Raw genomic sequence first — 26,144 nt, 5'->3', positions numbered from 1 at the left:
AGATTCTATTCAAAGAAAATGAACAAAATTCATTGAATTTCATTTTCATGGTTCAAATCTTCATAATTCACGCTTCAAGAGAAAATCGAGATTATCACACTGAAAGAAATGATGTCTGATATTGTGAAAATGTGCGTGTGGATTTTCAAAAGGAAAAAATAGTTTTTATTGATTTGTAATAAAACAAAAAAATATATAAGAAAGTCTTTATTGAGAAATTTCAGCAAATTTGATTTCGATTTTTTCGACAACTTTGTCCAAAGTTTCAACTCCATGAGCAATTGCCATTTGTCTTGGTGACAATTCATGTAATAAACCTTTATCACTTAGATAAATGAACAAGAAATGAGCGTCAATTTCGCACCCCATTTTTGACAAAATATCCAAAACTGGGTGAAATTCACCACTTTTTGCGAACAAAATCAAAGCGATTTGATACGAGAAAGAGTCCAAAAACAAACAAGCCAAGTTAAAGTAGCTTTCTTTCTCTTTCATTACGAACTTGCAGAACAAAGATGAATAATAAATATCTCCGTATTCAATGAACGAATCAAAACCTTTTTTGTCCAAACCAAACAATCTGAACAAACAACAACCTTCAAAGAATTTATGGAAAGACAACAAAGAAATTGCACTTGTTTCAATAAACTGCAATGTTTTGTTATCCATTTCTTTGTCATTTTGTTTCATTGTCAACAACAAACATCCTAAAAGAGAATTCTCGAAATATTTGTCTTCGTAATCTTCATGTTCTGACTGAACAATTGTTGAACAATATTCAAAATCTCCTCTGAACAAATGGTCCAAAAATATGAACTTTTGGCCGTCTTTGTCTTTGATCTCTAAATGGGAAATTAATTCATCGTATACTTTACGATAATCGGAGTTTACAAAACCGATAATTTGTTGTAACCTTAAACATTCGTTATTTGTCAAAATGTTGTAAACATCCTTTGCGTATTCCGACATAAATCCTTTGAAATTCTTCAAAAGTGAAATTTGTCGTTTACAATTGTCACTTTTTGACTCTAATTTCATGAAAGAAGAGAAAAGAGAAATTGGTTTGAAGTCAGATAACCTCAAAAACCGTAAAACTTTATCGTCTGTCAAAACCATGACGATAGAAGTATCAATTTGACAAAAATCTTTGACATTAAATGGACATTCTCTTATTTCTTCTGTCAAAAGTGAAATGACAAAAAATTGGAAGTTCTTTGTCAATCCGAAAATCAAACCCTCGACATATTTTAGTTTAATTATTCCGGAATACTTCGTTTGGAACTGTTTCAAGTTCTTTTCATCAATTAATGTCAAAATCAAACCGTTTTGGAATGAAATAATAAACGTATTTCCATTAAAACAAATTGCTGTTGGTTCGGAGTAGATCATCTTCGCATTCAAGCAGAACTTCGACTTCTTGATTTCATTGTCTTTGCTTTTTGAATACTCGTAAACAAAAATGTCAGAATTTTTATCCAAAACCGCAAATCTTCCGTTTTCTTGGCTCGAAAACAGTTCATCAACAGAAACATCAACTAATTCTGTCTGTAACAATACAGGGACTTCCTTCTGTTTGATGAAAACACCTAACGCAAATTTGTCTCTTGCAACGATAAAAGTGCCAAAGTGAGATGAAAAACATTTTGAATTCATCACTTCACCATACTTTGTTTGGAACTTTTGGATTGTTTTTGATGAGAGGTCGATGACTCCGAGGCTTTCATTCGTCTGGAAATAAACATTTCTCAATGTAGAATTAATTGAAACAAAAATTATTCCTGAATTTTGAGAAATTGTAAATTTTTGAAGATCTTCGACATTATAAACATTTCCACAGATGATTGAGCCTTGATCTGTACCGTAGCAATACACTGTGCCATCGCAATCGAATGAGGTGACATTGGATGGGAAAATTGGACAAGCAGAGCAAATTTGGAAATTATTTATGTCAAATAGTGAAATTCCGATATTATTGTAGTATAAACAGATGTAGTCATCATTAGTAATTGATGAACAGGCTGTAAGTATCGTAGATTTGCAGTGTTTCGGAGAAATTTCGGTTGTTATTTGATATTTGAAGAAAGAATCAGGAGAATCAAAGATTGTCATTCCTCCATTTTTATGTAGTGTAATAAGTCGCTTATGGTTGTTGTAAAATTGTATGAGTTTCGTAAATTGGGCAGATGTTGTTTTTCTGACGAATAAAGAGATTAACGTTTTGGTCTCCATGTGGAAAAACATGATCTCTCTACCAGTGACTATGAAAATGAAACCAGGGGCATGATAAGACCATTGAGAATCTAAAATTTCGTCGGGAGTTGTAAGTTCGATAACTTCGAAGTAAGGTTCAGGCTTAATATGTGGTGCTTTAAGACTGAATATTGAAAATTTCGGAAAAGAACCACTGAATAAAATATAATTATAAGTATTTGGATCAATTGAAAAGTTTGTGCATTGAAATGGTAATGATACAGTCCAGTATTCTTGAAGATTGTGTAAGTTGTCGCTTGTATTGCCTGGCTTATAGGCATAACACGAAAGATGGGATGAAGAATATAAAACGAATAGATATTCACCAAACCATCTGAGTTTGTAAACTTTGTCTGAAAGAAATGACTTACTTGAAGCAATAAATTGATGCTTATCAACATGATAAATAACAACACGGCCTTCCGAATCACCAATTGCAATGAGTCGTTGTTCTGAATGTATAGAAACACTAGTAATTACATTTGGAGCAACATCGATGCTTCCTGCTCTTTGTAATTTTCCGTCAACAATATAACAAAGATGAACAACGCAACCAGATGCATAAGCAATGACATTATCCATGTCCCAATCTATTGCACCTGCATTATCTTTGACTGCTGCAGGCGGAAATTCTGGGATAATTTCAAAACTCATTTTTTGACGATAGTAAAATTTTATCTGAAATGCTTATTATATATTATAAATAAATTTAAAATTAAAATTTTCGTCAGGGTGAATGGTATAATGGTTAGTATTGTTGATTGTGGCTCAATAGATCCGTGTTCGATTCACGGTTCACCCACTTTTTTCCATTTCTTTTTTGGAATTACCAAAGATTTCGAAAACAAAAAGATAACCATGCTAAATGGGTCGAAGAAAAAACTTTATTTCTATGTAATTCTTCCCCCATTGGGGATGATACATAAATATTTTGATCAACCATGGTCGCTTTGCTCTTCACAGCAAATTGTGTTCACAATCACCATCAACCACAAAAAAATTCATTTATTTCAATAGGGACTGGATTTTTTTCTGATTTTAATAGAATTTTTGGGATCTACAGAAGAAATGGAGTATTTCTGTCGTTTTAGAATTTGGAAATATTATAGATATCATGTTAAATTCTAAGATCAATTTGATTTTTTTTTCTTTTTTTAAATGGAAAAAGATCTCAGACTTAAAAGAAGGAGAGGTAAATAAAAAAAAGCAATGTTAGATTTAAGAGAAATAGAAGAGTAGATAAAATGATGAAAGAAAATAATAAATAATGAAAAATGTAAAATGATAAATTGAATAGAAATGGAGTTAAAAAATATTTGAATATTTTTTAATAAAAAATATAAAATTATAAAATATCTCAACATATAAGAGTTTTAGCAGGGACAAACATAGGTGTAGAGTGTAGTATTGGTGCAGGGCAATAGCCCTGCACCGCGCAAAAAGGAAAAAGAAGCAAGCACCGCACGTTCCCGGGAAGTCGCCCAGCCCAGTACTGATGTGGCCCGCGACTGCTTAATTTCCAGGTTCGGAGTGGAGCTGGATGTTGCCAGCCGGGTGTGGCCGCTTCGAAAGGATTGTTCGTCACACACTATTCACACTACCATTACCACTCTCAATTTCCTCCAGCGGAGGGAGTCTCGCTTATGAAAAATTTTCATTTTTTAATAAAAAATATAAAATTATAAAATATCTCAACATATAAGAGTTTTAGCAGGGACAAACATAGGTGTAGAGTGTAGTATTGGTGCAGGGCAATAGCCCTGCACCGCGCAAAAAGGAAAAAGAAGCAAGCACCGCACGTTCCCGGGAAGTCGCCCAGCCCAGTACTGATGTGGCCCGCGACTGCTTAATTTCCAGGTTCGGAGTGGAGCTGGATGTTGCCAGCCGGGTGTGGCCGCTTCGAAAGGATTGTTCGTCACACACTATTCACACTACCATTACCACTCTCAATTTCCTCCAGCGGAGGGAGTCTCGCTTATGAAAAATTTTCATTTTTTAATAAAAAATATAAAATTATAAAATATCTCAACATATAAGAGTTTTAGCAGGGACAAACATAGGTGTAGAGTGTAGTATTGGTGCAGGGCAATAGCCCTGCACCGCGCAAAAAGGAAAAAGAAGCAAGCACCGCACGTTCCCGGGAAGTCGCCCAGCCCAGTACTGATGTGGCCCGCGACTGCTTAATTTCCAGGTTCGGAGTGGAGCTGGATGTTGCCAGCCGGGTGTGGCCGCTTCGAAAGGATTGTTCGTCACACACTATTCACACTACCATTACCACTCTCAATTTCCTCCAGCGGAGGGAGTCTCGCTTATGAAAAATTTTCATTTTTTAATAAAAAATATAAAATTATAAAATATCTCAACATATAAGAGTTTTAGCAGGGACAAACATAGGTGTAGAGTGTAGTATTGGTGCAGGGCAATAGCCCTGCACCGCGCAAAAAGGAAAAAGAAGCAAGCACCGCACGTTCCCGGGAAGTCGCCCAGCCCAGTACTGATGTGGCCCGCGACTGCTTAATTTCCAGGTTCGGAGTGGAGCTGGATGTTGCCAGCCGGGTGTGGCCGCTTCGAAAGGATTGTTCGTCACACACTATTCACACTACCATTACCACTCTCAATTTCCTCCAGCGGAGGGAGTCTCGCTTATGAAAAATTTTCATTTTTTAATAAAAAATATAAAATTATAAAATATCTCAACATATAAGAGTTTTAGCAGGGACAAACATAGGTGTAGAGTGTAGTATTGGTGCAGGGCAATAGCCCTGCACCGCGCAAAAAGGAAAAAGAAGCAAGCACCGCACGTTCCCGGGAAGTCGCCCAGCCCAGTACTGATGTGGCCCGCGACTGCTTAATTTCCAGGTTCGGAGTGGAGCTGGATGTTGCCAGCCGGGTGTGGCCGCTTCGAAAGGATTGTTCGTCACACACTATTCACACTACCATTACCACTCTCAATTTCCTCCAGCGGAGGGAGTCTCGCTTATGAAAAATTTTCATTTTTTAATAAAAAATATAAAATTATAAAATATCTCAACATATAAGAGTTTTAGCAGGGACAAACATAGGTGTAGAGTGTAGTATTGGTGCAGGGCAATAGCCCTGCACCGCGCAAAAAGGAAAAAGAAGCAAGCACCGCACGTTCCCGGGAAGTCGCCCAGCCCAGTACTGATGTGGCCCGCGACTGCTTAATTTCCAGGTTCGGAGTGGAGCTGGATGTTGCCAGCCGGGTGTGGCCGCTTCGAAAGGATTGTTCGTCACACACTATTCACACTACCATTACCACTCTCAATTTCCTCCAGCGGAGGGAGTCTCGCTTATGAAAAATTTTCATTTTTTAATAAAAAATATAAAATTATAAAATATCTCAACATATAAGAGTTTTAGCAGGGACAAACATAGGTGTAGAGTGTAGTATTGGTGCAGGGCAATAGCCCTGCACCGCGCAAAAAGGAAAAAGAAGCAAGCACCGCACGTTCCCGGGAAGTCGCCCAGCCCAGTACTGATGTGGCCCGCGACTGCTTAATTTCCAGGTTCGGAGTGGAGCTGGATGTTGCCAGCCGGGTGTGGCCGCTTCGAAAGGATTGTTCGTCACACACTATTCACACTACCATTACCACTCTCAATTTCCTCCAGCGGAGGGAGTCTCGCTTATGAAAAATTTTCATTTTTTAATAAAAAATATAAAATTATAAAATATCTCAACATATAAGAGTTTTAGCAGGGACAAACATAGGTGTAGAGTGTAGTATTGGTGCAGGGCAATAGCCCTGCACCGCGCAAAAAGGAAAAAGAAGCAAGCACCGCACGTTCCCGGGAAGTCGCCCAGCCCAGTACTGATGTGGCCCGCGACTGCTTAATTTCCAGGTTCGGAGTGGAGCTGGATGTTGCCAGCCGGGTGTGGCCGCTTCGAAAGGATTGTTCGTCACACACTATTCACACTACCATTACCACTCTCAATTTCCTCCAGCGGAGGGAGTCTCGCTTATGAAAAATTTTCATTTTTTAATAAAAAAAAATATAAAATTATAAAATATCTCAACATATAAGAGTTTTAGCAGGGACAAACATAGGTGTAGAGTGTAGTATTGGTGCAGGGCAATAGCCCTGCACCGCGCAAAAAGGAAAAAGAAGCAAGCACCGCACGTTCCCGGGAAGTCGCCCAGCCCAGTACTGATGTGGCCCGCGACTGCTTAATTTCCAGGTTCGGAGTGGAGCTGGATGTTGCCAGCCGGGTGTGGCCGCTTCGAAAGGATTGTTCGTCACACACTATTCACACTACCATTACCACTCTCAATTTCCTCCAGCGGAGGGAGTCTCGCTTATGAAAAATTTTCATTTTTTAATAAAAAATATAAAATTATAAAATATCTCAACATATAAGAGTTTTAGCAGGGACAAACATAGGTGTAGAGTGTAGTATTGGTGCAGGGCAATAGCCCTGCACCGCGCAAAAAGGAAAAAGAAGCAAGCACCGCACGTTCCCGGGAAGTCGCCCAGCCCAGTACTGATGTGGCCCGCGACTGCTTAATTTCCAGGTTCGGAGTGGAGCTGGATGTTGCCAGCCGGGTGTGGCCGCTTCGAAAGGATTGTTCGTCACACACTATTCACACTACCATTACCACTCTCAATTTCCTCCAGCGGAGGGAGTCTCGCTTATGAAAAATTTTCATTTTTTAATAAAAAATATAAAATTATAAAATATCTCAACATATAAGAGTTTTAGCAGGGACAAACATAGGTGTAGAGTGTAGTATTGGTGCAGGGCAATAGCCCTGCACCGCGCAAAAAGGAAAAAGAAGCAAGCACCGCACGTTCCCGGGAAGTCGCCCAGCCCAGTACTGATGTGGCCCGCGACTGCTTAATTTCCAGGTTCGGAGTGGAGCTGGATGTTGCCAGCCGGGTGTGGCCGCTTCGAAAGGATTGTTCGTCACACACTATTCACACTACCATTACCACTCTCAATTTCCTCCAGCGGAGGGAGTCTCGCTTATGAAAAATTTTCATTTTTTAATAAAAAATATAAAATTATAAAATATCTCAACATATAAGAGTTTTAGCAGGGACAAACATAGGTGTAGAGTGTAGTATTGGTGCAGGGCAATAGCCCTGCACCGCGCAAAAAGGAAAAAGAAGCAAGCACCGCACGTTCCCGGGAAGTCGCCCAGCCCAGTACTGATGTGGCCCGCGACTGCTTAATTTCCAGGTTCGGAGTGGAGCTGGATGTTGCCAGCCGGGTGTGGCCGCTTCGAAAGGATTGTTCGTCACACACTATTCACACTACCATTACCACTCTCAATTTCCTCCAGCGGAGGGAGTCTCGCTTATGAAAAATTTTCATTTTTTAATAAAAAATATAAAATTATAAAATATCTCAACATATAAGAGTTTTAGCAGGGACAAACATAGGTGTAGAGTGTAGTATTGGTGCAGGGCAATAGCCCTGCACCGCGCAAAAAGGAAAAAGAAGCAAGCACCGCACGTTCCCGGGAAGTCGCCCAGCCCAGTACTGATGTGGCCCGCGACTGCTTAATTTCCAGGTTCGGAGTGGAGCTGGATGTTGCCAGCCGGGTGTGGCCGCTTCGAAAGGATTGTTCGTCACACACTATTCACACTACCATTACCACTCTCAATTTCCTCCAGCGGAGGGAGTCTCGCTTATGAAAAATTTTCATTTTTTAATAAAAAATATAAAATTATAAAATATCTAACATATAAGAGTTTTAGCAGGGACAAACATAGGTGTAGAGTGTAGTATTGGTGCAGGGCAATAGCCCTGCACCGCGCAAAAAGGAAAAAGAAGCAAGCACCGCACGTTCCCGGGAAGTCGCCCAGCCCAGTACTGATGTGGCCCGCGACTGCTTAATTTCCAGGTTCGGAGTGGAGCTGGATGTTGCCAGCCGGGTGTGGCCGCTTCGAAAGGATTGTTCGTCACACACTATTCACACTACCATTACCACTCTCAATTTCCTCCAGCGGAGGGAGTCTCGCTTATGAAAAATTTTCATTTTTTAATAAAAAATATAAATTATAAAATATCTCAACATATAAGAGTTTTAGCAGGGACAAACATAGTGTAGAGTGTAGTATTGGTGCAGGGCAATAGCCCTGCACCGCGCAAAAGGAAAAAGAAGCAAGCACCGCACGTTCCCGGGAAGTCGCCCAGCCCAGTACTGATGTGGCCCGCGACTGCTTAATTTCCAGGTTCGGAGTGGAGCTGGATGTTGCCAGCCGGGTGTGGCCGCTTCGAAAGGATTGTTCGTCACACACTATTCACACTACCATTACCACTCTCAATTTCTCCAGCGGAGGGAGTCTCGCTTATGAAAAATTTTCATTTTTTAATAAAAAATATAAAATTATAAAATATCTCAACATATAAGAGTTTTAGCAGGGACAAACATAGGTGTAGAGTGTAGTATTGGTGCAGGGCAATAGCCCTGCACCGCGCAAAAAGGAAAAAGAAGCAAGCACCGCACGTTCCCGGGAAGTCGCCCAGCCCAGTACTGATGTGGCCCGCGACTGCTTAATTTCCAGGTTCGGAGTGGAGCTGGATGTTGCCAGCCGGGTGTGGCCGCTTCGAAAGGATTGTTCGTCACACACTATTCACACTACCATTACCACTCTCAATTTCCTCCAGCGGAGGGAGTCTCGCTTATGAAAAATTTTCATTTTTTAATAAAAAATATAAAATTATAAAATATCTCAACATATAAGAGTTTTAGCAGGGACAAACATAGGTGTAGAGTGTAGTATTGGTGCAGGGCAATAGCCCTGCACCGCGCAAAAAGGAAAAAGAAGCAAGCACCGCACGTTCCCGGGAAGTCGCCCAGCCCAGTACTGATGTGGCCCGCGACTGCTTAATTTCCAGGTTCGGAGTGGAGCTGGATGTTGCCAGCCGGGTGTGGCCGCTTCGAAAGGATTGTTCGTCACACACTATTCACACTACCATTACCACTCTCAATTTCCTCCAGCGGAGGGAGTCTCGCTTATGAAAAATTTTCATTTTTTAATAAAAAATATAAAATTATAAAATATCTCAACATATAAGAGTTTTAGCAGGGACAAACATAGGTGTAGAGTGTAGTATTGGTGCAGGGCAATAGCCCTGCACCGCGCAAAAAGGAAAAAGAAGCAAGCACCGCACGTTCCCGGGAAGTCGCCCAGCCCAGTACTGATGTGGCCCGCGACTGCTTAATTTCCAGGTTCGGAGTGGAGCTGGATGTTGCCAGCCGGGTGTGGCCGCTTCGAAAGGATTGTTCGTCACACACTATTCACACTACCATTACCACTCTCAATTTCCTCCAGCGGAGGGAGTCTCGCTTATGAAAAATTTTCATTTTTTAATAAAAAATATAAAATTATAAAATATCTCAACATATAAGAGTTTTAGCAGGGACAAACATAGGTGTAGAGTGTAGTATTGGTGCAGGGCAATAGCCCTGCACCGCGCAAAAAGGAAAAAGAAGCAAGCACCGCACGTTCCCGGGAAGTCGCCCAGCCCAGTACTGATGTGGCCCGCGACTGCTTAATTTCCAGGTTCGGAGTGGAGCTGGATGTTGCCAGCCGGGTGTGGCCGCTTCGAAAGGATTGTTCGTCACACACTATTCACACTACCATTACCACTCTCAATTTCCTCCAGCGGAGGGAGTCTCGCTTATGAAAAATTTTCATTTTTTAATAAAAAATATAAAATTATAAAATATCTCAACATATAAGAGTTTTAGCAGGGACAAACATAGGTGTAGAGTGTAGTATTGGTGCAGGGCAATAGCCCTGCACCGCGCAAAAAGGAAAAAGAAGCAAGCACCGCACGTTCCCGGGAAGTCGCCCAGCCCAGTACTGATGTGGCCCGCGACTGCTTAATTTCCAGGTTCGGAGTGGAGCTGGATGTTGCCAGCCGGGTGTGGCCGCTTCGAAAGGATTGTTCGTCACACACTATTCACACTACCATTACCACTCTCAATTTCCTCCAGCGGAGGGAGTCTCGCTTATGAAAAATTTTCATTTTTTAATAAAAAATATAAAATTATAAAATATCTCAACATATAAGAGTTTTAGCAGGGACAAACATAGGTGTAGAGTGTAGTATTGGTGCAGGGCAATAGCCCTGCACCGCGCAAAAAGGAAAAAGAAGCAAGCACCGCACGTTCCCGGGAAGTCGCCCAGCCCAGTACTGATGTGGCCCGCGACTGCTTAATTTCCAGGTTCGGAGTGGAGCTGGATGTTGCCAGCCGGGTGTGGCCGCTTCGAAAGGATTGTTCGTCACACACTATTCACACTACCATTACCACTCTCAATTTCCTCCAGCGGAGGGAGTCTCGCTTATGAAAAATTTTCATTTTTTAATAAAAAATATAAAATTATAAAATATCTCAACATATAAGAGTTTTAGCAGGGACAAACATAGGTGTAGAGTGTAGTATTGGTGCAGGGCAATAGCCCTGCACCGCGCAAAAAGGAAAAAGAAGCAAGCACCGCACGTTCCCGGGAAGTCGCCCAGCCCAGTACTGATGTGGCCCGCGACTGCTTAATTTCCAGGTTCGGAGTGGAGCTGGATGTTGCCAGCCGGGTGTGGCCGCTTCGAAAGGATTGTTCGTCACACACTATTCACACTACCATTACCACTCTCAATTTCCTCCAGCGGAGGGAGTCTCGCTTATGAAAAATTTTCATTTTTTAATAAAAAATATAAAATTATAAAATATCTCAACATATAAGAGTTTTAGCAGGGACAAACATAGGTGTAGAGTGTAGTATTGGTGCAGGGCAATAGCCCTGCACCGCGCAAAAAGGAAAAAGAAGCAAGCACCGCACGTTCCCGGGAAGTCGCCCAGCCCAGTACTGATGTGGCCCGCGACTGCTTAATTTCCAGGTTCGGAGTGGAGCTGGATGTTGCCAGCCGGGTGTGGCCGCTTCGAAAGGATTGTTCGTCACACACTATTCACACTACCATTACCACTCTCAATTTCCTCCAGCGGAGGGAGTCTCGCTTATGAAAAATTTTCATTTTTTAATAAAAAATATAAAATTATAAAATATCTCAACATATAAGAGTTTTAGCAGGGACAAACATAGGTGTAGAGTGTAGTATTGGTGCAGGGCAATAGCCCTGCACCGCGCAAAAAGGAAAAAGAAGCAAGCACCGCACGTTCCCGGGAAGTCGCCCAGCCCAGTACTGATGTGGCCCGCGACTGCTTAATTTCCAGGTTCGGAGTGGAGCTGGATGTTGCCAGCCGGGTGTGGCCGCTTCGAAAGGATTGTTCGTCACACACTATTCACACTACCATTACCACTCTCAATTTCCTCCAGCGGAGGGAGTCTCGCTTATGAAAAATTTTCATTTTTTAATAAAAAATATAAAATTATAAAATATCTCAACATATAAGAGTTTTAGCAGGGACAAACATAGGTGTAGAGTGTAGTATTGGTGCAGGGCAATAGCCCTGCACCGCGCAAAAAGGAAAAAGAAGCAAGCACCGCACGTTCCCGGGAAGTCGCCCAGCCCAGTACTGATGTGGCCCGCGACTGCTTAATTTCCAGGTTCGGAGTGGAGCTGGATGTTGCCAGCCGGGTGTGGCCGCTTCGAAAGGATTGTTCGTCACACACTATTCACACTACCATTACCACTCTCAATTTCCTCCAGCGGAGGGAGTCTCGCTTATGAAAAATTTTCATTTTTTAATAAAAAATATAAAATTATAAAATATCTCAACATATAAGAGTTTTAGCAGGGACAAACATAGGTGTAGAGTGTAGTATTGGTGCAGGGCAATAGCCCTGCACCGCGCAAAAAGGAAAAAGAAGCAAGCACCGCACGTTCCCGGGAAGTCGCCCAGCCCAGTACTGATGTGGCCCGCGACTGCTTAATTTCCAGGTTCGGAGTGGAGCTGGATGTTGCCAGCCGGGTGTGGCCGCTTCGAAAGGATTGTTCGTCACACACTATTCACACTACCATTACCACTCTCAATTTCCTCCAGCGGAGGGAGTCTCGCTTATGAAAAATTTTCATTTTTTAATAAAAAATATAAAATTATAAAATATCTCAACATATAAGAGTTTTAGCAGGGACAAACATAGGTGTAGAGTGTAGTATTGGTGCAGGGCAATAGCCCTGCACCGCGCAAAAAGGAAAAAGAAGCAAGCACCGCACGTTCCCGGGAAGTCGCCCAGCCCAGTACTGATGTGGCCCGCGACTGCTTAATTTCCAGGTTCGGAGTGGAGCTGGATGTTGCCAGCCGGGTGTGGCCGCTTCGAAAGGATTGTTCGTCACACACTATTCACACTACCATTACCACTCTCAATTTCCTCCAGCGGAGGGAGTCTCGCTTATGAAAAATTTTCATTTTTTAATAAAAAATATAAAATTATAAAATATCTCAACATATAAGAGTTTTAGCAGGGACAAACATAGGTGTAGAGTGTAGTATTGGTGCAGGGCAATAGCCCTGCACCGCGCAAAAAGGAAAAAGAAGCAAGCACCGCACGTTCCCGGGAAGTCGCCCAGCCCAGTACTGATGTGGCCCGCGACTGCTTAATTTCCAGGTTCGGAGTGGAGCTGGATGTTGCCAGCCGGGTGTGGCCGCTTCGAAAGGATTGTTCGTCACACACTATTCACACTACCATTACCACTCTCAATTTCCTCCAGCGGAGGGAGTCTCGCTTATGAAAAATTTTCATTTTTTAATAAAAAATATAAAATTATAAATATCTCAACATATAAGAGTTTTAGCAGGGACAAACATAGGTGTAGAGTGTAGTATTGGTGCAGGGCAATAGCCCTGCACCGCGCAAAAAGGAAAAAGAAGCAAGCACCGCACGTTCCCGGGAAGTCGCCCAGCCCAGTACTGATGTGGCCCGCGACTGCTTAATTTCCAGGTTCGGAGTGGAGCTGGATGTTGCCAGCCGGGTGTGGCCGCTTCGAAAGGATTGTTCGTCACACACTATTCACACTACCATTACCACTCTCAATTTCCTCCAGCGGAGGGAGTCTCGCTTATGAAAAATTTTCATTTTTTAATAAAAAATATAAAATTATAAAATATCTCAACATATAAGAGTTTTAGCAGGGACAAACATAGGTGTAGAGTGTAGTATTGGTGCAGGGCAATAGCCCTGCACCGCGCAAAAAGGAAAAAGAAGCAAGCACCGCACGTTCCCGGGAAGTCGCCCAGCCCAGTACTGATGTGGCCCGCGACTGCTTAATTTCCAGGTTCGGAGTGGAGCTGGATGTTGCCAGCCGGGTGTGGCCGCTTCGAAAGGATTGTTCGTCACACACTATTCACACTACCATTACCACTCTCAATTTCCTCCAGCGGAGGAGTCTCGCTTATGAAAATTTTTCATTTTAATAAAAAATATAAAATTATAAATATCTCACATATAGAGTTTTAGCAGGGACAAACATAGGTGTAGAGTGTAGTATTGGTGCAGGGCAATAGCCCTGCACCGCGCAAAAAGGAAAAAGAAGCAAGCACCGCACGTTCCCGGGAAGTCGCCCAGCCCAGTACTGATGTGGCCCGCGACTGCTTAATTTCCAGGTTCGGAGTGGAGCTGGATGTTTGCCAGCCGGGTGTGGCCGCTTCGAAAGGATTGTTCGTCACACACTATTCACACTACCATTACCACTCTCAATTTCCTCCAGCGGAGGAGTCTCGCTTATGAAAAATTTTCATTTTTTATAAAAAATATAAAATTATAAAATATCTCAACATATAAGAGTTTTAGCAGGGACAAACATAGGTGTAGAGTGTAGTATTGGTGCAGGGCAATAGCCCTGCACCGCGCAAAAAGAAAAAAAGAAGCAAGCACCGCACGTTCCCGGGAAGTCGCCCAGCCAGTACTGATGTGGCCCGCGACTGCTTAATTTCCAGGTTCGGAGTGGAGCTGGATGTTGCCAGCCGGGTGTGGCCGCTTCGAAAGGATTGTTCGTCACACACTATTCACAACTACCATTACACTCTCAATTTCCTCCAGCGGAGGAGTCTCGCTTTATGAAAATTTTCATTTTTTATAAAATATAAAATTATAAAATATCTCAACATATAAGAGTTTTAGCAGGGACAAACATAGGTGTAGAGTGTAGTATTGGTGCAGGGCAATAGCCCTGCACCGCGCAAAAAGGAAAAAGAAGCAAGCACCGCACGTTCCCGGGAAGTCGCCCAGCCCAGTACTGATGTGGCCCGCGACTGCTTAATTTCCAGGTTCGGAGTGGAGCTGGATGTTGCCAGCCGGGTGTGGCCGCTTCGAAAGGATTGTTCGCACACACTATTCACACTACCATTACCACTCTCAATTTCCTCCAGCGGAGGAGTCTCGCTTATGAAAAATTTTTCATTTTTTATAAAAATATAAAAATTATAAAATATCTCAACATATAAGAGTTTAGCAGGGACAAACATAGGTGTAGAGTGTAGTATTGGTGCAGGGCAATAGCCCTGCACCGCGCAAAAAAAAAAGAAGCAAGCACCGCACGTTCCCGGGAAGTCGCCCAGCCCAGTACTGATGTGGCCCGCGACTGCTTAAGTTCGGAGTGGAGCTGGATGTTGCCAGCCGGGTGTGGCCGCTTCGAAAGGATTGTTCGTCACACACTATTCACACTACCATTAACTCTCAATTTCCTCCAGCGAGGGATCTCGCTTATGAAAAATTTTCATTTTTTAATAAAAAATATAAAATTATAAAATATCTCAACATTAAGAGTTTTAGCAGGGACAAACATAGGTGTAGAGTGTAGTATTGGTGCAGGGCAATAGCCCTGCACCGCGCAAAAAGGAAAAAGAAGCAAGCACCGCACGTTCCCGGGAAGCCCAGCCCAGTACTGATGTGGCCCGCGACTGCTTAATTTCCAGGTTCGGAGTGGAGCTGGATGTTGCCAGCCGGGTGTGGCCGCTTCGAAAGGATTGTTCGTCACACACTATTCACACTACCATTACCACTCTCAATTTCCTCCAGCGGAGGAGTCTCGCTTATGAAAAATTTTCATTTTTAATAAAAAATATAAAATTATAAAATATCTCAACATATAAGAGTTTTAGCAGGGACAAACATAGGTGTAGAGTGTAGTATTGGTGCAGGGCAATAGCCCTGCACCGCGCAAAAAGGAAAAAGAAGCAAGCACCGCACGTTCCCGGGAAGTCGCCCAGCCCAGTACTGATGTGGCCCGCGACTGCTTAATTTCCAGGTTCGGAGTGGAGCTGGATGTTGCCAGCCGGGTGTGGCCGCTTCGAAGAATTGTTCGCACACACTATTCACACTACCATTACCACTCTCAATTTCCTACCAGCGGAGGAGTCTCGCTATGAAAATTTTCTTTTTTAAATAAAAAATATAAAATTATAAAATATCTCAACATATAGAGTTTTAGCAGGGACAAACATAGGTGTAGAGTGTAGTATTGGTGCAGGGCAATAGCCCTGCACCGCGCAAAAAGGAAAAAGAAGCAAGCACCGCACGTTCCCGGGAAGTCGCCCAGCCCAGTACTGATGTGGCCCGCGACTGCTATATTTCAGTTCGGAGTGGAGCTGGATGTTGCCAGCCGGGTGTGGCCGCTTCGAAAGGATTGTTCGTCACACACATATTCACACTACCATTACCACTCTCAATTTCCTCCAGCGGAGGAGTCTCGCTTATGAAAAATTTTCATTTTTTAAAAAAAAAATATAAAATTATAAAATATCAACATAAAGAGTTTTAGCAGGGACAAACATAGGTGTAGAGTGTAGTATTGGTGCAGGGCAATAGCCCTGCACCGCGCAAAAAGGAAAAAGAAGCAAGCACCGCACGTTCCCGGGAAGTCGCCCAGCCCAGTACTGATGTGGCCCGCGACTGCTTAATTTCCAGGTTCGGAGTGGAGCTGGATGTTGCCAGCCGGGTGTGGCCGTTCGAAAGGATGTTCGTCACACACTATTCACACTACCATTACCACTCTAATTTCCTCCAGCGGAGGAGTCCTCGCTTATGAAAAATTTTCATTTTTTAATAAAAATATAAAATTATAAAATATCTCAACATATAAGAGTTTTAGCAGGGACAAACATAGGTGTAGAGTGTAGTATTGGTGCAGGGCAATAGCCCTGCACCGCGCAAAAAGGAAAAAAAGCAGCACCGCACGTTCCCGGGAAGTCGCCCAGCCCAGTATGATGTGGCCCGCGACTGCTTAATTTCCAGGTTCGGAGTGGAGCTGGATGTTGCCAGCCGGGTGTGGCCGCTTCGAAAGGATTGTTCGTCACACACTATTCACACTAACCATTACCACTCTCAATTTCCTCCAGGAGGAGTCTCGCTTATGAAAATTTTCATTTTTTAATAAAAATATAAAATTATAAAATATCTCAAAATAAGAGTTTTAGCAGGGACAAACATAGGTGTAGAGTGTAGTATTGGTGCAGGGCAATAGCCCTGCACCGCGCAAAAAGGAAAAAGAAGCAAGCACCGCACGTTCCCGGGAAGTCGCCCAGCCAGTACTGATGTGGCCCGCGACTGCTTAATTTCCAGGTTCGGAGTGGAGCTGGATGTTGCCAGCGGGTGTGGCCGCTCGAAAGGATTGTTCGTCACACACTATTCACACTACCATTACCTACTCTCAATTTCCTCCAGCGGAGGAGTCTCGCTTATGAAAAATTTTATTTTTTTAATAAAATATAAAATTATAAAATATCTCAACATATAAGAGTTTTAGCAGGGACAAACATAGGTGTAGAGTGTAGTATTGGTGCAGGGCAATAGCCCTGCACCGCGCAAAAAGGAAAAAGAAGCAAGCACCGCACGTTCCCGGGAAGTCGCCAGCCCAGTACTGATGTGGCCCGCGACTGCTTAATTTCCAGGTTCGGAGTGGAGCTGGATGTTGCCAGCCGGGTGTGGCCGCTTCGAAAGGATTGTTCGTCACACACTATTCACACTACATTACCACTCTCAATTTCCTCCAGCGGAGGAGTCTCGCTTATGAAAAATTTTCATTTTTTAATAAAAAATATAAAATTATAAAAATTCTCAACATATAAGAGTTTTAGCAGGGACAAACATAGGTGTAGAGTGTAGTATTGGTGCAGGGCAATAGCCCTGCACCGCGCAAAAAGGAAAAAGAAGCAAGCACCGCACGTTCCCGGGAAGTCGCCCACGCCAGTACTGATGTGGCCCGCGACTGCTTAATTTCCAGTTTCGGAGTGGAGCTGGATGTTGCCAGCCGGGTGTGGCGCGCTTCGAAAGGATTGTTCGTCACACACTATTCACACTACCATTACCACTCTCAATTTCCTCCAGCGGAGGGAGTCTCGCTTATGAAAAATTTTCATTTTTTAATAAAAAATATAAAATTATAAAATATCTCAACATATAAGAGTTTTAGCAGGGACAAACATAGGTGTAGAGTGTAGTATTGGTGCAGGCAATAGCCCTGCACCGCGCAAAAAGGAAAAAGAAGCAAGCACCGCACGTTCCCGGGAAGTCGCCCAGCCCAGTACTGATGTGGCCCGCGACTGCTTAATTTCCAGGTTCGGAGTGGAGCTGGATGTTGCCAGCCGGGTGTGGCCGCTTCGAAAGGATTGTTCGTCACACACTATTCACACTACCATTACCACTCTCAATTTCCTCCAGCGGAGGGAGTCTCGCTTATGAAAAATTTTCATTTTTTAATAAAAAATATAAAATTATAAAATATCTCAACATATAAGAGTTTTAGCAGGGACAAACATAGGTGTAGAGTGTAGTATTGGTGCAGGGCAATAGCCCTGCACCGCGCAAAAAGGAAAAAGAAGCAAGCACCGCACGTTCCCGGGAAGTCGCCCAGCCCAGTACTGATGTGGCCCGCGACTGCTTAATTTCCAGGTTCGGAGTGGAGCTGGATGTTGCCAGCCGGGTGTGGCCGCTTCGAAAGGATTGTTCGTCACACACTATTCACACTACCATTACCACTCTCAATTTCCTCCAGCGGAGGGAGTCTCGCTTATGAAAAATTTTCATTTTTTAATAAAAAATATAAAATTATAAAATATCTCAACATATAAGAGTTTTAGCAGGGACAAACATAGGTGTAGAGTGTAGTATTGGTGCAGGGCAATAGCCCTGCACCGCGCAAAAAGGAAAAAGAAGCAAGCACCGCACGTTCCCGGGAAGTCGCCCAGCCCAGTACTGATGTGGCCCGCGACTGCTTAATTTCCAGGTTCGGAGTGGAGCTGGATGTTGCCAGCCGGGTGTGGCCGCTTCGAAAGGATTGTTCGTCACACACTATTCACACTACCATTACCACTCTCAATTTCCTCCAGCGGAGGGAGTCTCGCTTATGAAAAATTTTCATTTTTTAATAAAAAATATAAAATTATAAAATATCTCAACATATAAGAGTTTTAGCAGGGACAAACATAGGTGTAGAGTGTAGTATTGGTGCAGGGCAATAGCCCTGCACCGCGCAAAAAGGAAAAAGAAGCAAGCACCGCACGTTCCCGGGAAGTCGCCCAGCCCAGTACTGATGTGGCCCGCGACTGCTTAATTTCCAGGTTCGGAGTGGAGCTGGATGTTGCCAGCCGGGTGTGGCCGCTTCGAAAGGATTGTTCGTCACACACTATTCACACTACCATTACCACTCTCAATTTCCTCCAGCGGAGGGAGTCTCGCTTATGAAAAATTTTCATTTTTTAATAAAAAATATAAAATTATAAAATATCTCAACATATAAGAGTTTTAGCAGGGACAAACATAGGTGTAGAGTGTAGTATTGGTGCAGGGCAATAGCCCTGCACCGCGCAAAAAGGAAAAAGAAGCAAGCACCGCACGTTCCCGGGAAGTCGCCCAGCCCAGTACTGATGTGGCCCGCGACTGCTTAATTTCCAGGTTCGGAGTGGAGCTGGATGTTGCCAGCCGGGTGTGGCCGCTTCGAAAGGATTGTTCGTCACACACTATTCACACTACCATTACCACTCTCAATTTCCTCCAGCGGAGGGAGTCTCGCTTATGAAAAATTTTCATTTTTTAATAAAAAATATAAAATTATAAAATATCTCAACATATAAGAGTTTTAGCAGGGACAAACATAGGTGTAGAGTGTAGTATTGGTGCAGGGCAATAGCCCTGCACCGCGCAAAAAGGAAAAAGAAGCAAGCACCGCACGTTCCCGGGAAGTCGCCCAGCCCAGTACTGATGTGGCCCGCGACTGCTTAATTTCCAGGTTCGGAGTGGAGCTGGATGTTGCCAGCCGGGTGTGGCCGCTTCGAAAGGATTGTTCGTCACACACTATTCACACTACCATTACCACTCTCAATTTCCTCCAGCGGAGGGAGTCTCGCTTATGAAAAATTTTCATTTTTTAATAAAAAATATAAAATTATAAAATATCTCAACATATAAGAGTTTTAGCAGGGACAAACATAGGTGTAGAGTGTAGTATTGGTGCAGGGCAATAGCCCTGCACCGCGCAAAAAGGAAAAAGAAGCAAGCACCGCACGTTCCCGGGAAGTCGCCCAGCCCAGTACTGATGTGGCCCGCGACTGCTTAATTTCCAGGTTCGGAGTGGAGCTGGATGTTGCCAGCCGGGTGTGGCCGCTTCGAAAGGATTGTTCGTCACACACTATTCACACTACCATTACCACTCTCAATTTCCTCCAGCGGAGGGAGTCTCGCTTATGAAAAATTTTCATTTTTTAATAAAAAATATAAAATTATAAAATATCTCAACATATAAGAGTTTTAGCAGGGACAAACATAGGTGTAGAGTGTAGTATTGGTGCAGGGCAATAGCCCTGCACCGCGCAAAAAGGAAAAAGAAGCAAGCACCGCACGTTCCCGGGAAGTCGCCCAGCCCAGTACTGATGTGGCCCGCGACTGCTTAATTTCCAGGTTCGGAGTGGAGCTGGATGTTGCCAGCCGGGTGTGGCCGCTTCGAAAGGATTGTTCGTCACACACTATTCACACTACCATTACCACTCTCAATTTCCTCCAGCGGAGGGAGTCTCGCTTATGAAAAATTTTCATTTTTTAATAAAAAATATAAAATTATAAAATTCTCAACATATAAGAGTTTTAGCAGGACAAACATAGGTGTAGAGTGTAGTATTGGTGCAGGGCAATAGCCCTGCACCGCGCAAAAAGGAAAAAGAAGCAAGCACCGCACGTTCCCGGGAAGTCGCCCAGCCCAGTACTGATGTGGCCCGCGACTGCTTAATTTCCAGGTTCGGAGTGGAGCTGGATGTTGCCAGCCGGGTGTGGCCGCTTCGAAAGGATTGTTCGTCACACACTATTCACACTACCATTACCACTCTCAATTTCCTCCAGCGGAGGGAGTCTCGCTTATGAAAAATTTTCATTTTTTAATAAAAAATATAAAATTATAAAATATCTCAACATATAAGAGTTTTAGCAGGGACAAACATAGGTGTAGAGTGTAGTATTGGTGCAGGGCAATAGCCCTGCACCGCGCAAAAAGGAAAAAGAAGCAAGCACCGCACGTTCCCGGGAAGTCGCCCAGCCCAGTACTGATGTGGCCCGCGACTGCTTAATTTCCAGGTTCGGAGTGGAGCTGGATGTTGCCAGCCGGGTGTGGCCGCTTCGAAAGGATTGTTCGTCACACACTATTCACACTACCATTACCACTCTCAATTTCCTCCAGCGGAGGGAGTCTCGCTTATGAAAAATTTTCATTTTTTAATAAAAAATATAAAATTATAAAATATCTCAACATATAAGAGTTTTAGCAGGGACAAACATAGGTGTAGAGTGTAGTATTGGTGCAGGGCAATAGCCCTGCACCGCGCAAAAAGGAAAAAGAAGCAAGCACCGCACGTTCCCGGGAAGTCGCCCAGCCCAGTACTGATGTGGCCCGCGACTGCTTAATTTCCAGGTTCGGAGTGGAGCTGGATGTTGCCAGCCGGGTGTGGCCGCTTCGAAAGGATTGTTCGTCACACACTATTCACACTACCATTACCACTCTCAATTTCCTCCAGCGGAGGGAGTCTCGCTTATGAAAAATTTTCATTTTTTAATAAAAAATATAAAATTATAAAATATCTCAACATATAAGAGTTTTAGCAGGGACAAACATAGGTGTAGAGTGTAGTATTGGTGCAGGGCAATAGCCCTGCACCGCGCAAAAAGGAAAAAGAAGCAAGCACCGCACGTTCCCGGGAAGTCGCCCAGCCCAGTACTGATGTGGCCCGCGACTGCTTAATTTCCAGGTTCGGAGTGGAGCTGGATGTTGCCAGCCGGGTGTGGCCGCTTCGAAAGGATTGTTCGTCACACACTATTCACACTACCATTACCACTCTCAATTTCCTCCAGCGGAGGGAGTCTCGCTTATGAAAAATTTTCATTTTTTAATAAAAAATATAAAATTATAAAATATCTCAACATATAAGAGTTTTAGCAGGGACAAACATAGGTGTAGAGTGTAGTATTGGTGCAGGGCAATAGCCCTGCACCGCGCAAAAAGGAAAAAGAAGCAAGCACCGCACGTTCCCGGGAAGTCGCCCAGCCCAGTACTGATGTGGCCCGCGACTGCTTAATTTCCAGGTTCGGAGTGGAGCTGGATGTTGCCAGCCGGGTGTGGCCGCTTCGAAAGGATTGTTCGTCACACACTATTCACACTACCATTACCACTCTCAATTTCCTCCAGCGGAGGGAGTCTCGCTTATGAAAAATTTTCATTTTTTAATAAAAAATATAAAATTATAAAATATCTCAACATATAAGAGTTTTAGCAGGGACAAACATAGGTGTAGAGTGTAGTATTGGTGCAGGGCAATAGCCCTGCACCGCGCAAAAAGGAAAAAGAAGCAAGCACCGCACGTTCCCGGGAAGTCGCCCAGCCCAGTACTGATGTGGCCCGCGACTGCTTAATTTCCAGGTTCGGAGTGGAGCTGGATGTTGCCAGCCGGGTGTGGCCGCTTCGAAAGGATTGTTCGTCACACACTATTCACACTACCATTACCACTCTCAATTTCCTCCAGCGGAGGGAGTCTCGCTTATGAAAAATTTTCATTTTTTAATAAAAAATATAAAATTATAAAATATCTCAACATATAAGAGTTTTAGCAGGGACAAACATAGGTGTAGAGTGTAGTATTGGTGCAGGGCAATAGCCCTGCACCGCGCAAAAAGGAAAAAGAAGCAAGCACCGCACGTTCCCGGGAAGTCGCCCAGCCCAGTACTGATGTGGCCCGCGACTGCTTAATTTCCAGGTTCGGAGTGGAGCTGGATGTTGCCAGCCGGGTGTGGCCGCTTCGAAAGGATTGTTCGTCACACACTATTCACACTACCATTACCACTCTCAATTTCCTCCAGCGGAGGGAGTCTCGCTTATGAAAAATTTTCATTTTTTAATAAAAAATATAAAATTATAAAATATCTCAACATATAAGAGTTTTAGCAGGGACAAACATAGGTGTAGAGTGTAGTATTGGTGCAGGGCAATAGCCCTGCACCGCGCAAAAAGGAAAAAGAAGCAAGCACCGCACGTTCCCGGGAAGTCGCCCAGCCCAGTACTGATGTGGCCCGCGACTGCTTAATTTCCAGGTTCGGAGTGGAGCTGGATGTTGCCAGCCGGGTGTGGCCGCTTCGAAAGGATTGTTCGTCACACACTATTCACACTACCATTACCACTCTCAATTTCCTCCAGCGGAGGGAGTCTCGCTTATGAAAAATTTTCATTTTTTAATAAAAAATATAAAATTATAAAATATCTCAACATATAAGAGTTTTAGCAGGGACAAACATAGGTGTAGAGTGTAGTATTGGTGCAGGGCAATAGCCCTGCACCGCGCAAAAAGGAAAAAGAAGCAAGCACCGCACGTTCCCGGGAAGTCGCCCAGCCCAGTACTGATGTGGCCCGCGACTGCTTAATTTCCAGGTTCGGAGTGGAGCTGGATGTTGCCAGCCGGGTGTGGCCGCTTCGAAAGGATTGTTCGTCACACACTATTCACACTACCATTACCACTCTCAATTTCCTCCAGCGGAGGGAGTCTCGCTTATGAAAAATTTTCATTTTTTAATAAAAAATATAAAATTATAAAATATCTCAACATATAAGAGTTTTAGCAGGGACAAACATAGGTGTAGAGTGTAGTATTGGTGCAGGGCAATAGCCCTGCACCGCGCAAAAAGGAAAAAGAAGCAAGCACCGCACGTTCCCGGGAAGTCGCCCAGCCCAGTACTGATGTGGCCCGCGACTGCTTAATTTCCAGGTTCGGAGTGGAGCTGGATGTTGCCAGCCGGGTGTGGCCGCTTCGAAAGGATTGTTCGTCACACACTATTCACACTACCATTACCACTCTCAATTTCCTCCAGCGGAGGGAGTCTCGCTTATGAAAAATTTTCATTTTTTAATAAAAAATATAAAATTATAAAATATCTCAACATATAAGAGTTTTAGCAGGGACAAACATAGGTGTAGAGTGTAGTATTGGTGCAGGGCAATAGCCCTGCACCGCGCAAAAAGGAAAAAGAAGCAAGCACCGCACGTTCCCGGGAAGTCGCCCAGCCCAGTACTGATGTGGCCCGCGACTGCTTAATTTCCAGGTTCGGAGTGGAGCTGGATGTTGCCAGCCGGGTGTGGCCGCTTCGAAAGGATTGTTCGTCACACACTATTCACACTACCATTACCACTCTCAATTTCCTCCAGCGGAGGGAGTCTCGCTTATGAAAAATTTTCATTTTTTAATAAAAAATATAAAATTATAAAATATCTCAACATATAAGAGTTTTAGCAGGGACAAACATAGGTGTAGAGTGTAGTATTGGTGCAGGGCAATAGCCCTGCACCGCGCAAAAAGGAAAAAGAAGCAAGCACCGCACGTTCCCGGGAAGTCGCCCAGCCCAGTACTGATGTGGCCCGCGACTGCTTAATTTCCAGGTTCGGAGTGGAGCTGGATGTTGCCAGCCGGGTGTGGCCGCTTCGAAAGGATTGTTCGTCACACACTATTCACACTACCATTACCACTCTCAATTTCCTCCAGCGGAGGGAGTCTCGCTTATGAAAAATTTTCATTTTTTAATAAAAAATATAAAATTATAAAATATCTCAACATATAAGAGTTTTAGCAGGGACAAACATAGGTGTAGAGTGTAGTATTGGTGCAGGGCAATAGCCCTGCACCGCGCAAAAAGGAAAAAGAAGCAAGCACCGCACGTTCCCGGGAAGTCGCCCAGCCCAGTACTGATGTGGCCCGCGACTGCTTAATTTCCAGGTTCGGAGTGGAGCTGGATGTTGCCAGCCGGGTGTGGCCGCTTCGAAAGGATTGTTCGTCACACACTATTCACACTACCATTACCACTCTCAATTTCCTCCAGCGGAGGGAGTCTCGCTTATGAAAAATTTTCATTTTTTAATAAAAAATATAAAATTATAAAATATCTCAACATATAAGAGTTTTAGCAGGGACAAACATAGGTGTAGAGTGTAATCACCTCCATCTAATATATTAATCAATTTTATTAAAATTCTTTTTCTCACAACTCATTATCATTTATGAAAACCTTCCTCGTAAACCTTGTAATTTCTACATCAATTAAAACAATTAATAATACTAAAAATAATAACAACATGAAATTGAATGATTCTTTAATAATTTGATCTTGCAATATTTTTATTTTATATATTTCTCCACATATATTTGTTATTATCACATTCTACTTTCTCTTCATTTGTCTAATTTCAACGTCAAACCTTAAAGTTTTTCGAATCAATTTTGTTTATTTGTTATGGCATTCTAATAAACTATTGGGATCCTTCCAAAACTCTATACATATGTATTTTTCCAATTGGTGAAATGTAAGATAATAGAATTAATTTGAATATTTGAAAATATTTCTTAAAAATTTTATGTTTTTCTTTCTACAATACATTACTTGCTGTCAAGTAACTGGTCCTTAATTCTAGGATTTGAACTTGACTATCAACCAAATATATGAGCAATGATATTTTATCACCTGCATTAAGGTCAAGTTGAATATTATACGTATCCTCCAAATGTCTGAAAATTAATAAATAATGTCTAATGTTTACTAGATTTTATCATCAAATTCAGAAATATTCATTTGTATAATAAACAACGTGAAAGTTATTACAACACACGATTTTTTATATTCAGAAATCAAATGTAATTAACAATAGCTCTTCACGATTCACGTCATAATTTCAGCCCAACTAAAAAGAACAATGAAGTACGACAAATGGTATCTATTTAATTTGAAATTATAATGTTCAATTAAAAAACAGATAATTTTGGGAAAAAATCAAAATCCAAAATAAAATTGCCCAATTCTACTTTATTAATGAGAGTTTTATGGCTAAATCTATTGCGAATCAATGAATATATAATTGCACTTGTGGCAAAATCTCCGATGTTCTACCATAGAAGTACAAATGCCTATATTATTGAAAATTCTATGGGCGTGTCGGATGTGTATCATTACAGATAAAAGTATAGATGTAATTCCTTTCATAAAAGCAATGCCCAAAGGAAGTAATGTTTTATGGGTAAAATATAGCACTGCTATTACAAATATTTCTTAATTATCTGACTAAAATTAAGACAAGGCTGTCATGCACCAGTGTGTTATAACAGATCGATTTTATTTGAAATTTCATAAATTAATAATTATAATAAATTTGATATTCAGAGACGGCGCTACGTGCCTTTTAGCATTCTGGGCACTTACGTGCCCAGAATGCAAGATTGAGAAATTTGAAACTTCGTTTCAAATTTCTGCCTTGCTGTTAGGCAAAAAGAAAGTCAGTACAAAAAAAATTTTGAAATTGAGAATAAAAATAATATTGTGAGTTTTTGTGATATATGGATTTTTTAGAAGATTTTAGAGATTGAATTGTTGCATGCTAAGTAGTGTCAACGATAGAAATTGAGAGCCTATTAATCGTCGAGGAAGTACGATTATTTTTTGGGCGAAAAAGTATCTTA

The 26,144-nt window shown here is 42.6% G+C and overlaps 1 protein-coding gene and 63 non-coding genes across 64 annotated transcripts; all 64 read right to left on the bottom strand.

Moving 5' to 3' along the window:
* Window positions 1-205: 205 nt before the first annotated feature.
* Window positions 206-2,992, bottom strand: TVAGG3_0478470 (WD repeat-containing protein 11 family; the record flags this gene model as incomplete). Its single annotated transcript, XM_001301771.1, has 1 exon — window positions 208-2,904. One exon carries the CDS (start codon window positions 2,902-2,904, stop codon window positions 208-210), a length of 2,697 nt encoding a protein of 898 aa, XP_001301772.1.
* A 580-nt stretch (window positions 2,993-3,572) lies between these two features.
* TVAGG3_0478460 lies at window positions 3,573-3,817 on the bottom strand. Its single transcript, XR_007836074.1, has one exon. It is a non-coding gene; the product is annotated as a 5S ribosomal RNA (ribosomal RNA).
* TVAGG3_0478450 lies at window positions 3,818-4,151 on the bottom strand. Its single transcript, XR_007836073.1, has one exon. It is a non-coding gene; the product is annotated as a 5S ribosomal RNA (ribosomal RNA).
* On the bottom strand, window positions 4,152-4,485 carry TVAGG3_0478440. The gene has a single exon (XR_007836072.1). It is a non-coding gene; the product is annotated as a 5S ribosomal RNA (ribosomal RNA).
* TVAGG3_0478430 lies at window positions 4,486-4,819 on the bottom strand. The gene has a single exon (XR_007836071.1). It is a non-coding gene; the product is annotated as a 5S ribosomal RNA (ribosomal RNA).
* Window positions 4,820-5,153, bottom strand: TVAGG3_0478420. The gene has a single exon (XR_007836070.1). It is a non-coding gene; the product is annotated as a 5S ribosomal RNA (ribosomal RNA).
* Window positions 5,154-5,487, bottom strand: TVAGG3_0478410. Its single transcript, XR_007836069.1, has one exon. It is a non-coding gene; the product is annotated as a 5S ribosomal RNA (ribosomal RNA).
* Window positions 5,488-5,821, bottom strand: TVAGG3_0478400. Its single transcript, XR_007836068.1, has one exon. It is a non-coding gene; the product is annotated as a 5S ribosomal RNA (ribosomal RNA).
* Window positions 5,822-6,155, bottom strand: TVAGG3_0478390. Its single transcript, XR_007836067.1, has one exon. It is a non-coding gene; the product is annotated as a 5S ribosomal RNA (ribosomal RNA).
* On the bottom strand, window positions 6,156-6,492 carry TVAGG3_0478380. Its single transcript, XR_007836066.1, has one exon. It is a non-coding gene; the product is annotated as a 5S ribosomal RNA (ribosomal RNA).
* TVAGG3_0478370 lies at window positions 6,493-6,826 on the bottom strand. The gene has a single exon (XR_007836065.1). It is a non-coding gene; the product is annotated as a 5S ribosomal RNA (ribosomal RNA).
* TVAGG3_0478360 lies at window positions 6,827-7,160 on the bottom strand. Its single transcript, XR_007836064.1, has one exon. It is a non-coding gene; the product is annotated as a 5S ribosomal RNA (ribosomal RNA).
* TVAGG3_0478350 lies at window positions 7,161-7,494 on the bottom strand. The gene has a single exon (XR_007836063.1). It is a non-coding gene; the product is annotated as a 5S ribosomal RNA (ribosomal RNA).
* On the bottom strand, window positions 7,495-7,828 carry TVAGG3_0478340. Its single transcript, XR_007836062.1, has one exon. It is a non-coding gene; the product is annotated as a 5S ribosomal RNA (ribosomal RNA).
* TVAGG3_0478330 lies at window positions 7,829-8,161 on the bottom strand. The gene has a single exon (XR_007836061.1). It is a non-coding gene; the product is annotated as a 5S ribosomal RNA (ribosomal RNA).
* TVAGG3_0478320 lies at window positions 8,162-8,492 on the bottom strand. The gene has a single exon (XR_007836060.1). It is a non-coding gene; the product is annotated as a 5S ribosomal RNA (ribosomal RNA).
* TVAGG3_0478310 lies at window positions 8,493-8,825 on the bottom strand. The gene has a single exon (XR_007836059.1). It is a non-coding gene; the product is annotated as a 5S ribosomal RNA (ribosomal RNA).
* TVAGG3_0478300 lies at window positions 8,826-9,159 on the bottom strand. Its single transcript, XR_007836058.1, has one exon. It is a non-coding gene; the product is annotated as a 5S ribosomal RNA (ribosomal RNA).
* Window positions 9,160-9,493, bottom strand: TVAGG3_0478290. The gene has a single exon (XR_007836057.1). It is a non-coding gene; the product is annotated as a 5S ribosomal RNA (ribosomal RNA).
* Window positions 9,494-9,827, bottom strand: TVAGG3_0478280. The gene has a single exon (XR_007836056.1). It is a non-coding gene; the product is annotated as a 5S ribosomal RNA (ribosomal RNA).
* On the bottom strand, window positions 9,828-10,161 carry TVAGG3_0478270. The gene has a single exon (XR_007836055.1). It is a non-coding gene; the product is annotated as a 5S ribosomal RNA (ribosomal RNA).
* Window positions 10,162-10,495, bottom strand: TVAGG3_0478260. The gene has a single exon (XR_007836054.1). It is a non-coding gene; the product is annotated as a 5S ribosomal RNA (ribosomal RNA).
* On the bottom strand, window positions 10,496-10,829 carry TVAGG3_0478250. Its single transcript, XR_007836053.1, has one exon. It is a non-coding gene; the product is annotated as a 5S ribosomal RNA (ribosomal RNA).
* Window positions 10,830-11,163, bottom strand: TVAGG3_0478240. The gene has a single exon (XR_007836052.1). It is a non-coding gene; the product is annotated as a 5S ribosomal RNA (ribosomal RNA).
* TVAGG3_0478230 lies at window positions 11,164-11,497 on the bottom strand. The gene has a single exon (XR_007836051.1). It is a non-coding gene; the product is annotated as a 5S ribosomal RNA (ribosomal RNA).
* Window positions 11,498-11,831, bottom strand: TVAGG3_0478220. Its single transcript, XR_007836050.1, has one exon. It is a non-coding gene; the product is annotated as a 5S ribosomal RNA (ribosomal RNA).
* TVAGG3_0478210 lies at window positions 11,832-12,165 on the bottom strand. Its single transcript, XR_007836049.1, has one exon. It is a non-coding gene; the product is annotated as a 5S ribosomal RNA (ribosomal RNA).
* TVAGG3_0478200 lies at window positions 12,166-12,499 on the bottom strand. The gene has a single exon (XR_007836048.1). It is a non-coding gene; the product is annotated as a 5S ribosomal RNA (ribosomal RNA).
* TVAGG3_0478190 lies at window positions 12,500-12,833 on the bottom strand. Its single transcript, XR_007836047.1, has one exon. It is a non-coding gene; the product is annotated as a 5S ribosomal RNA (ribosomal RNA).
* On the bottom strand, window positions 12,834-13,166 carry TVAGG3_0478180. Its single transcript, XR_007836046.1, has one exon. It is a non-coding gene; the product is annotated as a 5S ribosomal RNA (ribosomal RNA).
* TVAGG3_0478170 lies at window positions 13,167-13,500 on the bottom strand. Its single transcript, XR_007836045.1, has one exon. It is a non-coding gene; the product is annotated as a 5S ribosomal RNA (ribosomal RNA).
* TVAGG3_0478160 lies at window positions 13,501-13,829 on the bottom strand. The gene has a single exon (XR_007836044.1). It is a non-coding gene; the product is annotated as a 5S ribosomal RNA (ribosomal RNA).
* On the bottom strand, window positions 13,830-14,161 carry TVAGG3_0478150. Its single transcript, XR_007836043.1, has one exon. It is a non-coding gene; the product is annotated as a 5S ribosomal RNA (ribosomal RNA).
* Window positions 14,162-14,491, bottom strand: TVAGG3_0478140. The gene has a single exon (XR_007836042.1). It is a non-coding gene; the product is annotated as a 5S ribosomal RNA (ribosomal RNA).
* Window positions 14,492-14,813, bottom strand: TVAGG3_0478130. The gene has a single exon (XR_007836041.1). It is a non-coding gene; the product is annotated as a 5S ribosomal RNA (ribosomal RNA).
* Window positions 14,814-15,139, bottom strand: TVAGG3_0478120. Its single transcript, XR_007836040.1, has one exon. It is a non-coding gene; the product is annotated as a 5S ribosomal RNA (ribosomal RNA).
* TVAGG3_0478110 lies at window positions 15,140-15,471 on the bottom strand. The gene has a single exon (XR_007836039.1). It is a non-coding gene; the product is annotated as a 5S ribosomal RNA (ribosomal RNA).
* Window position 15,472: 1 nt separating this feature from the next.
* On the bottom strand, window positions 15,473-15,798 carry TVAGG3_0478100. Its single transcript, XR_007836038.1, has one exon. It is a non-coding gene; the product is annotated as a 5S ribosomal RNA (ribosomal RNA).
* On the bottom strand, window positions 15,799-16,126 carry TVAGG3_0478090. The gene has a single exon (XR_007836037.1). It is a non-coding gene; the product is annotated as a 5S ribosomal RNA (ribosomal RNA).
* Window positions 16,127-16,129: 3 nt separating this feature from the next.
* On the bottom strand, window positions 16,130-16,457 carry TVAGG3_0478080. The gene has a single exon (XR_007836036.1). It is a non-coding gene; the product is annotated as a 5S ribosomal RNA (ribosomal RNA).
* On the bottom strand, window positions 16,458-16,781 carry TVAGG3_0478070. Its single transcript, XR_007836035.1, has one exon. It is a non-coding gene; the product is annotated as a 5S ribosomal RNA (ribosomal RNA).
* A 1-nt stretch (window position 16,782) lies between these two features.
* TVAGG3_0478060 lies at window positions 16,783-17,113 on the bottom strand. The gene has a single exon (XR_007836034.1). It is a non-coding gene; the product is annotated as a 5S ribosomal RNA (ribosomal RNA).
* On the bottom strand, window positions 17,114-17,446 carry TVAGG3_0478050. The gene has a single exon (XR_007836033.1). It is a non-coding gene; the product is annotated as a 5S ribosomal RNA (ribosomal RNA).
* Window positions 17,447-17,779, bottom strand: TVAGG3_0478040. Its single transcript, XR_007836032.1, has one exon. It is a non-coding gene; the product is annotated as a 5S ribosomal RNA (ribosomal RNA).
* On the bottom strand, window positions 17,780-18,113 carry TVAGG3_0478030. The gene has a single exon (XR_007836031.1). It is a non-coding gene; the product is annotated as a 5S ribosomal RNA (ribosomal RNA).
* On the bottom strand, window positions 18,114-18,447 carry TVAGG3_0478020. The gene has a single exon (XR_007836030.1). It is a non-coding gene; the product is annotated as a 5S ribosomal RNA (ribosomal RNA).
* Window positions 18,448-18,781, bottom strand: TVAGG3_0478010. The gene has a single exon (XR_007836029.1). It is a non-coding gene; the product is annotated as a 5S ribosomal RNA (ribosomal RNA).
* TVAGG3_0478000 lies at window positions 18,782-19,115 on the bottom strand. Its single transcript, XR_007836028.1, has one exon. It is a non-coding gene; the product is annotated as a 5S ribosomal RNA (ribosomal RNA).
* Window positions 19,116-19,449, bottom strand: TVAGG3_0477990. The gene has a single exon (XR_007836027.1). It is a non-coding gene; the product is annotated as a 5S ribosomal RNA (ribosomal RNA).
* TVAGG3_0477980 lies at window positions 19,450-19,783 on the bottom strand. Its single transcript, XR_007836026.1, has one exon. It is a non-coding gene; the product is annotated as a 5S ribosomal RNA (ribosomal RNA).
* TVAGG3_0477970 lies at window positions 19,784-20,117 on the bottom strand. Its single transcript, XR_007836025.1, has one exon. It is a non-coding gene; the product is annotated as a 5S ribosomal RNA (ribosomal RNA).
* On the bottom strand, window positions 20,118-20,449 carry TVAGG3_0477960. The gene has a single exon (XR_007836024.1). It is a non-coding gene; the product is annotated as a 5S ribosomal RNA (ribosomal RNA).
* On the bottom strand, window positions 20,450-20,783 carry TVAGG3_0477950. Its single transcript, XR_007836023.1, has one exon. It is a non-coding gene; the product is annotated as a 5S ribosomal RNA (ribosomal RNA).
* Window positions 20,784-21,117, bottom strand: TVAGG3_0477940. The gene has a single exon (XR_007836022.1). It is a non-coding gene; the product is annotated as a 5S ribosomal RNA (ribosomal RNA).
* TVAGG3_0477930 lies at window positions 21,118-21,451 on the bottom strand. The gene has a single exon (XR_007836021.1). It is a non-coding gene; the product is annotated as a 5S ribosomal RNA (ribosomal RNA).
* Window positions 21,452-21,785, bottom strand: TVAGG3_0477920. The gene has a single exon (XR_007836020.1). It is a non-coding gene; the product is annotated as a 5S ribosomal RNA (ribosomal RNA).
* TVAGG3_0477910 lies at window positions 21,786-22,119 on the bottom strand. Its single transcript, XR_007836019.1, has one exon. It is a non-coding gene; the product is annotated as a 5S ribosomal RNA (ribosomal RNA).
* Window positions 22,120-22,453, bottom strand: TVAGG3_0477900. Its single transcript, XR_007836018.1, has one exon. It is a non-coding gene; the product is annotated as a 5S ribosomal RNA (ribosomal RNA).
* On the bottom strand, window positions 22,454-22,787 carry TVAGG3_0477890. Its single transcript, XR_007836017.1, has one exon. It is a non-coding gene; the product is annotated as a 5S ribosomal RNA (ribosomal RNA).
* On the bottom strand, window positions 22,788-23,121 carry TVAGG3_0477880. Its single transcript, XR_007836016.1, has one exon. It is a non-coding gene; the product is annotated as a 5S ribosomal RNA (ribosomal RNA).
* Window positions 23,122-23,455, bottom strand: TVAGG3_0477870. The gene has a single exon (XR_007836015.1). It is a non-coding gene; the product is annotated as a 5S ribosomal RNA (ribosomal RNA).
* On the bottom strand, window positions 23,456-23,789 carry TVAGG3_0477860. The gene has a single exon (XR_007836014.1). It is a non-coding gene; the product is annotated as a 5S ribosomal RNA (ribosomal RNA).
* Window positions 23,790-24,123, bottom strand: TVAGG3_0477850. Its single transcript, XR_007836013.1, has one exon. It is a non-coding gene; the product is annotated as a 5S ribosomal RNA (ribosomal RNA).
* TVAGG3_0477840 lies at window positions 24,124-24,457 on the bottom strand. The gene has a single exon (XR_007836012.1). It is a non-coding gene; the product is annotated as a 5S ribosomal RNA (ribosomal RNA).
* Window positions 24,458-26,144: the final 1,687 nt, after the last annotated feature.

The sequence above is a fragment of the Trichomonas vaginalis genome, chromosome II (genome assembly GCF_026262505.1).
Source record: "Trichomonas vaginalis G3 chromosome II, whole genome shotgun sequence".
NCBI classification, from domain to species: domain Eukaryota; phylum Parabasalia; order Trichomonadida; family Trichomonadidae; genus Trichomonas; species Trichomonas vaginalis.
Note: the sequence above shows the minus strand (reverse complement) of the source record. Positions and strands in the feature narration are given on the sequence as shown.